Here is a 13,205-nt window from a genome sequence, read left to right as displayed (position 1 = left end):
CCCCCCCCCATTAGGTTATTTACATAAACAATTTTGGAGATGTAAAGTACTAGGTAGTATTTTTTTTATATATAATGAAAATAACTGGTTTCAAAGAAATGTTAGGAAACATATTGATAGCATCAAGCTAATGAGAAGGTCAGATAAATAAATTGTGAAAGTTTTAATTAGGTCTATAAAGGGTTATACATTTTTGGCTTTGTTTGTCAAATTAACAATTAGTGGGTTGAGTATATTTTAGCTAGGGATCATGCTGTGCGGTAGTAAGGCGAGTATGGCATTTACTATTCATGTGACTGGGACATCAGCCTTGTGTATTTTGGGTAATCTACAAGTTGCAGAAGTTTGCTTCCATTATTATCTAATGTTTGATAGTTGTCAGATTTCAATGATAATTTGTTGATTTTTGTATTGTTTGTAGGGTCATTTCTTAATTCCTTGTAAAGTCCTGTCTGGATTATTCTTTGTAGTTTTCTTCATAATCTGTCTTGTTCATTATCACTGTACAGTTTACTTTTACTGTTGATAAAAATATATATTGAGGGATATTTTCGTAAGCTTTGAATGGCAGCTTGTTTTTGTTCCAGGGGTAAAAATCTGTATTGTTGATTTGTGTTGCTGAATGGTTGAAGGAAGTCTGAGTTGATTTGTGTTGCTGAATGGTTGAGGAAGTCAGTGGTCTGAGTTGATTTGTGTTGCTGAATGGTTGAGGAAGTCAGTGGTCTGAGTTGATTTGTGTTGCTGAGTGGTTGAGGAAGTCAAGGGTCTGAGTTGATTTGTGTTGCTGAATGGTTGAGGAAGTCAAGAGTCTGAGTTCATTACCTTTTGGCCCCCCAGTGGCACAGCAGTATGTTGATTCGTGTTTCTGAATGGTTGAGGAAGTCAAGGGTCTGAGTTGATTTGTGTGTTGCTGAATGGTTGAGGAAGTCAATGGTCTGAGTTGATTTGTGTTGCTGAATGGTTGAGGAAGTCAAGAATCTGAGTTCATTACCTTTTGGCCCCCCAGTGGCACAGCAGTATGTTGATTTGTGTTGCTGAATGGTTGAGGAAGTCAAGAGTCTGAGTTGATTACCTTTTGGTCCCCCAGTGTCACATCAGTATTCTGCAGACTTACATCTCTAGAAACTGGGTTTCGATACCTGTGGTGGGCAGAGCACAGATAGCCCTTTGTGCAGCTTTGTGCTTAACTTCAAACAAACTAAATCATTACCTTTTGTTATTGGTTCAAGGTTTGGTTTGTAGAATTGAAGTTTATGTTTTGGTCTATTTAGTTCATTGGTGTTTATTAGTATGATGTTAAGTTCATTCAAATCTCTGTAATATTTTACATTTTTGTCTGCATAGTTGAATTATCTTTTTAAGTAACTTTGAAGAAATTTCTTGTAGGATCTTGCTGATGTCTTGGGTTGGAACTTACTGATCTGAAAAGTAAGGTTGTTTTAGCATGTTATTGAGTTGTGGAGATGACTGTATCTATTGAGTTTTCATGGTGGCCAGTCCACAATGGGTTCAGACATGTTGTTTCAAGGTCATTTTAACAGTGTAGACTGTTAGAGTTTGGGCTTTAATATACTTCTTCTGCTTGTTACTATAGTGGAATGATGTTTTGCTTTTAGCTTATATACTGAGGCTTTCTGTTGAAGTTAGCTATGTATCATTTTTTTGTTGGTTGGTATGTTCCTATGATAGAGTTCCTTCCTTTAGTTTTCCATATGAATATACCTATCTGAAAGTATTTGGTGTGTAGTTTGTTGAAATAGGTTTTCCAAGGGCTGCTAATTTCAAAGCTGTGGTCTTCAGTGAGTGTTAGTTGATGTAAAGGGATTCTTTAATTTTCCTAATTTTCCAATGGTACACATTTGTCCCATTGTATGATAAGACCTGTTTTGCACAAAACCACTTTGTCTTGCAATATATCATTTACTGAAATATAAAACACCACTCTGACCAATAAACACAGAATTTCCATGCAAATTGTGATAGGCTTACAGTGAATTAAAAATTATACTCTATTGGTGACATCACTAAATGCATGAGAGTTTTCATCTCAGATCTTGTCTGGTACTATAGCCAACCTGTGGATACAGTTTTACTGGGTGCATTTCCCATATAGAGACATATGGCAATAATGTAAACAATGTGGTTAAGAGAAAGAATTGTCTGCACCAGAAAAAACCCATTAGTGAGTTATAGGTTCTTCATTCTAAAGAATAAACTTAGATTTTGCCAGATCCCTTTCTTTAAAGCAATCATGGGACTAAACCATATGTACAGACTGATATATTGTTTAAAACAGTCACTGACAAATTAGCCAAACACTACTCTGATCTGGCAGAAGATAAGAGGAGTAACATTGAACATTCACTGGAAATCCTCAGTGAGTCAGTGGAAGAGAAGACTCTCCCAAGTATGTTACACAATTGGCCACAATGCAACAGTAATGGACTGATCCCATATTAGAAAAGTAATACTGATTATAATTCCGAACTTGCAAAATGTGGCAAGCTTTTAGCCAACAGCACAAGTCTGTTGTACTTAAAACATCAGATGTATTACTAAAGTTTTTGTACTAAAGATATGTCTATGAAATGTTGAAGTCAATCTAACTCAGACTCTGACATATAAGAGTGCAAGATGATGTTCAGTGATGAATGACAAAAATACTTTTGTCAATCATATACATTTGTAAATTGAATTTGCATACCCTCTACAACTGTTAAATGCATATCTAAAGTTGTTGTTTTTTTTCCAATATCCCTGTTTATTGGCACTGGCATTTTTTGTACTTTAATATGAACTGTCAAAAAATCAAAAATATAGGGTAACATGAAACATTGATAACTCTGACATCAGATGTATAATGTCATGATGAATGCTTGATTTTGTGTGTAAATTTATGTTTGTTTGTTTGTTTTTTTCAAATACTGTAACTACACATATATAGTTACAAATGGAGTTCAGTGAAACTGGATTAATGTCACAAGTGGGGTACCTCAGGGCTCAGCCTTAGGACCTTTGATCTTTTTCACTTACATCAATGGCATAGATGATGGAATAATCAATAAATTACTTAAATTTACAGATGATATTAAGGTCTTGGGTGTTGCAAGCTGTGAAGAGGATGCTACTGACTTGCAAAATGATTTAGATCATTTAATAAGTTGGGCAAGTAAATTGCATTTGGGTTTTAGTTATAATATATGCAAGATAATGCATGTGGGTTATAATAATTTGAATTATAAGTATAATTTGGATGGGAATAATCTCAACAGTGTTATGAAGGAAAGGGATCTTGGGGTAATAGTTGATCAGCCTCTAAAGCCAACTAAGCAGTGTGCTGTTGCTAGTGGTAGGGCAAATAGGATTTTACGTTGTATCTACAGAAATATTGAATAAAAAGCCTAAAAAGGCTATAATTTCATTGTACATATCACTGGTTAGGCCACATTTGGAATATTGTATTCAATCTTGGGCTCCTTACTTTAGGAAAGACATTGAATTGTTGGAAAGGATTCAGAGAATGGTGCCTGAGATAGAAGGGTTGTAATACAAGAAGAGGCTGAAATCTCTCAAATAGTTTTCTCTTGAAAAAATAAGAGTTGGGGGGATCTGATTGAGATGTTTAAGATTGTAAATGCAGTTGATAGTGTTGATGCATCATCTTTTTTCATACTTAACTGTGAGAATAATAGGACTAGGGGACACAAATATAAATTTTGGCAAGGTAGGAGTCATCTTTGGTTAAGACAGTTTCATTTTTCTAACAGAATGGTTGGTCTTTGGAATGGGTTGCCTTCGGATGTTGTAGAGGTAGTAAATTTAAGTGAGTTTAACAAAAAAGCTGGATAAGTATATGAATGATAATGGCTGGCTTTAAGATTTATTTTTTTAATTACTTTAATTTAGTTTAGAGGATGGAACAGCCAAAATGGTCCAATAGGTCCCATGTTGGCTAAAAACATTGTTATAGTGTGTGATTCTTATATAAAGCAACTATATGTATTTTATAAATTCATTTTTATTCTGTTGTGTGTTTTTAAGGATTTTTTCTTGTTATTGTAATGTTTGATGTTTTGCTTTAATTTTGTTTTTTTTTACTTATCACAACTTTAATTTATATTAATTTGTTTTCAGTCTTCTTTTGATATATTGTTTTTGCTTTTGTTCAATGATTGAATTTAGATTATATTCTATTTTACTTTTCTCTTGTCCCTTTTTGGGATATCTTGTGGCTAGTAGATCAGTGTTTTGGTTACTATTACATGTTCCTCAATGTTATGCCCTCTTTCCTTTTCACACCCTCTAGATTTATATTTGTTTTTTGTTTGCATTATATATATATGTGTGTGTGTGTGTGTCATCGTATTTAATACAAAAATTCATTTTATCCATTTCATCTGTACTTGTTTCATTGCTCACATCAATATTTGCTGATCATGCATTACATAAATATGTTAGGCTCAGATTATATTAGTTATTGTTTTCTTTATTTTGAATTAGAGAAAATTGGGTTGTTTTTATTTATTTTTATTATTATTCTAACATCTCTTCTTATTTTTAATCATCAACATTATGTATTTCAAAACTGTTAGCTACAGCATGTTTTTCCTCAATAATATGATTTCATTGTTTCTTCCTTAGTAGGATGGGACACACAAAACACCTCTCTTATTCTGAAAAACCTCACACCACAGGTAATTTTTGTTTTTGCATTTTTGCCTCTAAGATTGTTTTTTCAGTATTAGCTTCTAACCAGCTAAGAATTTGTTTGCAAAGTTGGAAACTTTTTATGATAAAGTACAGTCACTTCAACCTGTCATGTTACATATATATTTATATTGCTGCTTCTGAAATAAATTATATTCATATATTTTACAAGTCAAAACAGCTCTGATGGAAACTGTTGTAGTTTAAGTATACTCAAAAATTGCAAGATCAAATATTCCTTCTGTCATATAAGTTGTTTATTTTTAAATAGTTTGAAGCTGTTGTAGTTAACTTCTGATCAAAAATAAGCTAACTCTGTAAATGAGGAATACAAAGTAACTTGTAAATTAATGAAGCTAATGCTGTATAACTAACTTGAATTACGTAATGTCATAAATTAGTACAGAAGGAAACTAAAACCTGTAAACCCAATAATATTTCATGAGATTCATTCAGCTTAAGAGATTTATATTAGTCATAAATCCATATATTAACCTGATAATGTAAAATAACCTTCAAAAATTTAAACATTAAGTGATGTTAAACATTATATCCAATAATATAAACAAAAGTCACTTTAAAGGAAATGGAATATTTCATTACTTGCAAACCGGCAAAAGATAGTTTTTACTCCTACTGTTATTATACTGATTCCTAGGTAAGTATAAAACCAATAGAGACAGTTGTTTACTCCTGTATTCTATCACTGATTCATAGGAAAGTGTAACACCAGTAAAGACACTAGTTTACTCCTGTGTTCTATCACTGATTCCTAGGAAAGTGTAACACTAGTTTACTCCTGTGTTCTATCACTGATTCCTAGGAAAGTATAACACCAGTAAAGACACTAGTTTACTCCTATGTTCTATCACTGATTCCTAGGAAAGTATAACACCAGTAAAGACACTAGTTTACTCCTGTGTTCTATCACTGATTCCTAGGAAAGTATAACACCAGTAAAGACACTAGTTTACTCCTTTGTTATATCAAAAAGATAGAGAGAGAGGCGGCCCAAGCGAGGATGTTTGTCCCAGGATCCGTGCTGGCTCTCGATGCTCCTGTCCACCCATATGATTTGTCTGAAAATTTGAGCTAGAAACTGCTAATCCAGTTTGTTTGGCTTAACCAGTAATTATGTATCTACACTTCCTTTCACTGTATAGTTTTGCTGCTTTAAATCAGCCATCTTTAATCTGAATGACAAAAACCTAATAATGGTCCACTTTTACTCTAAGGTGAAGTTGTAGTAAAAATTTCAGATCAATAGCTCAGGTGACTTTTTGTGTAGGCATGTGCAAAAATTTTGGTCAAATTTGAGCAATTTTTGTTAAATAACTTTGCACATGTGGTTTATACTTAGACTAGATATGACACCTAATCGTAGGTTGTAAAGATCTATCAGTGTACCAAAATTGAAAAAAATTCATAAAAGTTAATTATGTTTAACTATCAAATACAGTTTCTGTACTTTTGATGAGAAGAAAAAAAAGTAAAAATTCAATCAAAATTGGAGATTTTATATCTCGTGTATTTCTTAATAGATTGCCTTGAAATTTGGTACATGAAGTAAGGGTCCAGTAGAGCATATCCACTGAAAATATGTGATAGTTTTGGTTACAGTCCGAGCTACAGAAAGTGGAAAATTGTTAACTATCACTCCTGTTAATAACACACAGTGTGTCCTGCAGCTTGTTTTGGCCACACAACACACTGCCGTGGGTCTTGATATAACACGTTCAACTTTACAGGGATCTTTTCCATGAGAAAATGTATGTGACACCATAGTTTAGTAGATAAAGACAAAAGGAACTTAACAGCTCCCTTGAAACTGAAAACCCTCATAAAGACAACCACAAGATTCTGTTCAATGGACTACATAGACAAAGAAATCAACCACATAAAGCATTCCTTCATTCACACCAATAAATTTCCACCAGCTATTGTTGAAAAACTCCAACATTCAACACAACAAAACTCAACTCACAAACAAAATTGATACTAACAAACCCAACAACAGAACATTACAATGCAGTTTACCTTTTGTTCCTGAAACCAGCTCAAGAATTATCCACACTTGGACAAAACTAGTCATTAAACACAAAATTCCTATCAATGTCAAATTCTCTCAAAAACCGGCCCTAAATTAAAATCGTTACTAAACAAAAATGATTTAGAATCACACAATACTAATGTCATTTACAAAATAACATGCAATAACTGCCCAGAAACATCCGAGAAACAGGAAGAAAATTGGAAACCAGATTCACAGAACACGATAAAAAACGGCCCCGTGTTTTTCACCATTGCAACTCAAAAAAACAGTATATCTATTAAAAACACAGTAATTTTAAACAAAGAACCAAACTCAAACAAATGAAAAAATCAAGGAATCTATCTTAATTGAACAAAACAACCCTACTCTAAACCAACACCCTGGGGTGCCAAGATATCTCTTCTAAGTCATGCACAATATCCGGTCATGTGACATCTTTGTTCCATACTGTATATATATATATATATATATATATCTTTGTGAGTGTAAACTACTTGTATCTGATAATCACAAAACCTTGTCGAAACGTTGTACATTTGCTGTTATGTTAAACTTATATTAAAGTTTTTCTTCATTGCTCATTCAAGCCATCTCTAAGCATTATTAGTTTCAAAGTGGGTTCCTCGTTATTGAATAGGGGTTAATAACAGGCATGGCTTGAGAAGTGGATTTCTGGAGGAATTGGGGGTTAGGGTTTGAGAAGTTGGGGCTAGGTATTGAAAGTTGAAAGTAAAGCTTGAATGTTCTGTTGGTGATTATTTGGTTCAATGTAATAAATGTAATTTTTGATTTTGTTTCAAATTTTTGTGTACATTTTTGGGGGGGGGAGAGGGGAAAACTCGCTCCCTGTTCACACCCGGCCTCGGCCAAAGCTTAGTGACCCGATACCCGGACCCTGTATTTAGCTAAATTTTACTATCCATGCATCTCTAGTTTTATTATGTGTCTGCTGAACTAAAAGGAGCTGAAATGATTGTGCTAAAGAGCATTATAAAAGTACACCAAAAGAGCAACAGTTGAATTGTTTAAATAAAACTTATAAAATTGATCTCTGTACTGTTCAGTTGAAGCAGTGGTGTGAGTACTCTGTACTTTAATAAAAATTTTGCAGTAGAATTCAAAACTTCCTTTGCTCAAATGCCAAAACTGCCTTTTATAAGTCCATCAAGATTTATTTTAGTCAGACATCAATAAAAGAATAATAAATTTTTGATAAAAACCACAATATTTAAATGGAATTGTTTCTGATCATATGTTAATTAAGTAATGCTTTATAAATGTTTTTCAAAAATATTTTTTGAAACATTTAGAATATATTTTTCTTTATGTGCATTTTTTAGAAAAAAGCATAAGTTGGCAAATGGAGTTTAGTTTTCAGAAATTATTTTAAAAATGCAATAGCTTTTGTGATCTTAGGATTTGATATTTAGATGTTGAGTTATTGATTGTTTTACATTAATGTGTCATAATTGAGAATGTGAAAACAACTTCTGAATACAGCTGTCATTCAAATGTATTTTGATTTTCCTAGATTGATGGCTCAACTTTAAAGACACTATGTATGCAACATGGCCCTCTACAACTTTTTCACTTACTCCTGAATCATGGTATATCTTTGGTGTGCTACTCCACTCGAGAAGAAGCAGCTAAAGCTCAATCAGCTCTGAATAACTGTGTCCTTGGTAATACAACTATATTAGCTGATATCCCAAGTGAGGCTGAGGTCCAGCAATATTTGCAACTTGCCAGTTCTAATGGAATGGTATGGGCAAGTAGTCAACCCTCAGGTAATTCCAACACTGCCACTCCTGGCTTTCGTAACAGCAGTAATTCTTATCCCTTCAGTGGACATGGAAATGGAGCCAGTAGTTGGCTAGAGTCTAATGCATGGCACAACCCAAACAGCTCTCAGCTGTGGGCTTTCCCCGGTAGTGGTGGTAGCCTGTGGGGCACTTCTCCTTTTATGACTGATAGAGATCAAAATACACGTTCCTTGATGAATTCCTTCTTGCCTGGGGATTTGCTAGGCAGCGAGTCTATGTAACTTGAAAGTATGATTTCAGAACTGTGAAATATTCAGTCACAGGTTATTTTGAGTGAACTTACAATTAGCTGACACATAGATATATACATATTTATCTCTCTGAATATACTAACATAAATCCTGAGGTGTATTAATATAGTGTAAAACAAGTGATGCTAACAGTTGGTCAGTTTGTGATACAGATTGTTGTGAAAATAAATGATCTTAAACATATGTGCTTAAAGGCTATAACATTAATCTATTTACAAGTAATTATAATATTCTTAGACTTCCAGTAGCCATATTTCAGTGTGATAACAGAACTGTCAATTATTAGCTAAAGAAAATTATATAATAAGAAGCTTCCATTGTGTTGTCCAAACTAGTGAGATATTGGGACATAGTTCATAAAGGTGTGTGTGATATTTTTACAGCATTGTTTTGACTGGCGTGTGTATGTGAATTCTCAGAGATTTACATTTTCTGAATTGCCAGAGATTTACAGAAAGCCTTAACTGAATATTTTCTGTTATATCAGTATTGATGGGCAATGAAATTGCAATCAGTGTGCAGCTCAGTAGTTTTGTAGTTTGCAAAAAACTGTTTAACCTTGATAACTTTCAAAAGCTGTCTTTGTCATTTGGGCTCTCAAGCCAGAAGGTTTATGTTAATAACTGTTTTTCTTCCTGGAAATTTTGAGCAAAAGTTTCAAGATATCATGCATCGTTTATATATTGTGATTAAGTGCTGCTTTTATGTGTTATGTATTTAAAATATTCTGCTAAAACCTATCAAGTAGAATGAAATAATCTGTAAATAGTAACTCTCAGGTATAATCCATTGATGTTTAAATGATTTTTTTCCAAATTTGCTGTTCAGCCACCAAATTATCATATTCCTACATGGTTGAAGTGAAAACAATGTTTTATTTTTAAGATCTTGCAATAAATTCTTTGTTCCTGCAAATGAAGAAGCTAGAGATTAATGATTATTATGAATTAAAGCACCTCTAGTTAGAGCTGGGTGATTAACTTGATAAATCAGTATTATCGATAACTTATGAGCATTGATTACATCAATTATTGTCCTGTAAAATAAATTATTAATCAAAATTATGATTATTTAATTCTATTAAATGTCTTGAAAATAACCTACTAATCAAAATTAATGTTTCTAATTATTCCAAATATTCAAGTAATGAAGATATTCAGTAATAATTTATCATTGTAGTACAATCAAGATTATCAGATTAATTCATTGGTGTCATAACTCCCAAAAATAATGAACTATTTAAAATTAGTGATTCAATTATTTCAACCATCAAATTAGTGAAAATATTAGCTATTACTACTACTTTTGGCATGACTGTGCATGATGGTATGCATGTGTTTTAATAACATAGAACTTATGAATGTTCGTATGTGTCCTAGTGGATGTTGGTTACATAATTAAGCCACAATGATACCTATTGCTTATGCTTATCTTGTATGTCTTGAACAATGTTGTAGCTTTAACTCAATATATTGCTTACTTTTGTAAACTACAAACATAACCAGTGTTACTTTGGATAATATTGCTTTAATAAAAAAAAATTACAATGAGGTAATGATCATTTAACTATTGTCAGGAATTACTAGCTATGAATTAATAACAATCTAAAAATATTTAATGCTGCTAAGTCATTAGACTATTAACATGAACATGATAGTAAGCTTTAAGTTGTTTTAATCTATTTATTTCTCAGTATGCACATATTTTTACAGTTTCTTCCAACCTGTACTATAAAACGTAAACATATTGGTCATTTTGATGTGTTCTTTCTAAACTTTCGTCTGTCTATATCAATAACATCTCACTTAAGAGCTTATGATGTTTCTTATACTTATAGAGTTAATTTTTTTGTTAAGTTTTTTATACTGAGTATCAAAGTAGAAAAAAAAAATTCCCAAATGTCTATAGTTAAAGATTTTTATCATATTACTATAATTGGCAATTTCTTGCAATACTCTGATTTTCACCTTAAGAACCATTTAAATCTCTTCAAAGTGGTCATTTAATGTCATCACAACTTTTCTTGCTAAATATTAAATATTGTACTGTCTTTCTGTTCCTAGTATAATTGTGCATTTGTTTTCACTGAATTATATATTATCTATCACACACTGATACAAGAATCTATACTAGTTTTATCAGATAAAATATAAGGACATTTATACTTAATGAAGAATTAATTAATTTAGTTTCAGAATAGTTTTGTGAAACTTTGTAGGGAGAACCCACAGAACATAATTAGTGATATTTTCAGTTAGTTACAGGTCTTGTACTACATTGAATATATGTCTAAGTGATACATTTTCACGTGCAAGAGTTTTAAGATGAAAAAAAGTAACTTATTTCTAAATTGTTGTACCTGAATATGTCTATCATATTAAATAAAGGGTAGTTCAAAAGTGTTTAAAAAAAAATCAACAAAAATTGGAAGATTAGTCTCACATGACAATAATCCATTAGTTGAATGTAATTGATTGAGTCCAGTGATTAATCAATTAGCAAATTTCACTAATTGCCCAGCTCTACCAATGGTCATGTAACATGTACTTAAGTTATTGTTAATCAGTTTGATTAAAATTATGAGGAAAGAGTGGAAGGGTTAAATATGACAAACTTGTGCTATCTGTTACTGTATATAGGAGTTGTATGGAGGATTTAACCTGTTATTGTGTAATGATATCATGTATAGTTTTATTTCTGTTTTATGGGATGCTTTTTGGAAAGATTAAGGACCAGTGACAACATTTTCAGCAATCAAAATACTGTTACTCATTCTGACTTTGATTTCTTGAGATTTGTTGTTTGCCAAAATTGATAGGATCAAATTATTACCATGCTTAAAAAAGATTGTTATGTACAAACAGATATACAAGGGTCCTTTTATTTTTACCAATAACCACTCTGATGCAGCATTAGTCATTCAAACCTGATATCAGACAAAGCCTTAACCCAGTGACACAATAAACAATGTGATATATATCCTTTTGGTACAAATATATGTTATTCTAAGTTATTCTGTTTATGGTATACGAGTGTAATGAAAGGTTTCAAAATCTACTTTAACAAATATTTGAACAATAAAACAATACAGTGCTTTTTTGTTATTTGATTTTATTAACATAATCAACCTACATTTTCTGTATATGTCTGTCAGCATCCTTATGTATGATAGATAATATATAATTCAGTGAAAAAAATGCACAATGATACTAGGAAAAATGAGAGTACAACATCTGAACAGTAAAACAAAACTAAAGTAATGTTTGACGTTAATGTATGTTTTGAAACCTTTCATTGCACTTCTACATGATAAACAGAATAACTTGTTTGATTTCTTTAAAGGAATGTCTTTTTTTAATTAAGTTTAGCATTAATGCCTGGTTAAAGAATATAGATATATAATGTAAATCCTGTTCTGTGTTTGCAACAGGTTTTACATTTATATTTGTAGTGTTAAATTATTTGAGGTGTTTGTTTTTCATCTGACATTTTTTAGTTATTTTTTTCATATTCATATTTACAGGTCATGTTGTTTCGAAGTATTGTTAATTCTTCCCATATCTCTTCCCTTTGTCCTTTCATTACAGTGATCTATGTAACTCTGTTGTATACAAAAAAATTGGAAGGCTGAGGTTAGAAAATTACCATGAGGCAAAACTGAATTAGACTTCCTCTAAGGAAGAATTCTTTACTATTGTTATGTAAGAACAAATTTTGTAAAGATGTTCCTATTTGCAATTTCTGTAGTGTACTTAGAATGCTTAGTCATTTCAATCATTTCTCTGTAATACAGAATATTTAATTTAAAATCTATTAGTGTTTTATAACTCAGTCTGTGGCTTACATCTGTTAAACTAATGATTGATAAAGCCAAATGAAAATAGGATTAGGTTCTTAGGTACCACTGTGCACGTATTGATCTCTTGCATATAGTCTGTTTTTTGCTTGAATGTGAGAAAAGATATTGTTTTACTATGTTAATCTGATATAAGGCCACTCCCAAAAAGGTTTTTCTCAGAATCGTAGATCCAATTATAACATGAAGTGTTTTTTGTTTTTTTGTATTTTGTTTTCTTTAAATAATCAAAAAGTGCAATCTTAGCTTTGTGTTGAGACAGCAATCTGTATATATGGAACCCAGTGTGCACATAAACATGTAAAATAATACAAATTTAATTGATATTATACGATAGATCAATATATTCAGCCTGGTTTGTGGGAAAATTGGGCTACATTACCATGGTATATGATATTTCCACCTCGTTCTGGTTGATTACATAATATGGAAAGTTTCATTTTGTTGCTGTCCCTTTACAAAAAACATTTTGTGTTATATATATATATATATATACCTTACTGTGTATATATATA

At 31.8% G+C, this 13,205-nt stretch overlaps 1 protein-coding gene across 3 annotated transcripts in view; it reads left to right on the top strand.

Annotated features, from left to right (window-relative positions):
* Positions 1-9,140, top strand: part of LOC106469889 (protein Gawky-like) — an 84,977-nt gene extending 75,837 nt beyond the window's left edge. For 2 of the 3 annotated variants that reach the window (XM_022398464.1, XM_022398463.1), the window contains exons 16-17: positions 4,642-4,694; positions 8,292-9,140. In XM_022398464.1, the coding sequence (XP_022254172.1) occupies positions 4,642-4,694; positions 8,292-8,804 (566 nt within the window). In that variant the 3' untranslated portion in view covers positions 8,805-9,140. The remainder of the gene's footprint in view (positions 1-4,641; positions 4,695-8,291) is intronic. The other variant, XM_022398465.1, reaches the window with a different exon arrangement.
* Positions 9,141-13,205: the final 4,065 nt, after the last annotated feature.

Source organism: Limulus polyphemus, unplaced genomic scaffold (genome assembly GCF_000517525.1).
Source record: "Limulus polyphemus unplaced genomic scaffold, Limulus_polyphemus-2.1.2 Scaffold3709, whole genome shotgun sequence".
NCBI lineage: Eukaryota > Metazoa > Arthropoda > Merostomata > Xiphosura > Limulidae > Limulus > Limulus polyphemus.
This window is presented reverse-complemented; position numbering and strand designations above follow the sequence as displayed.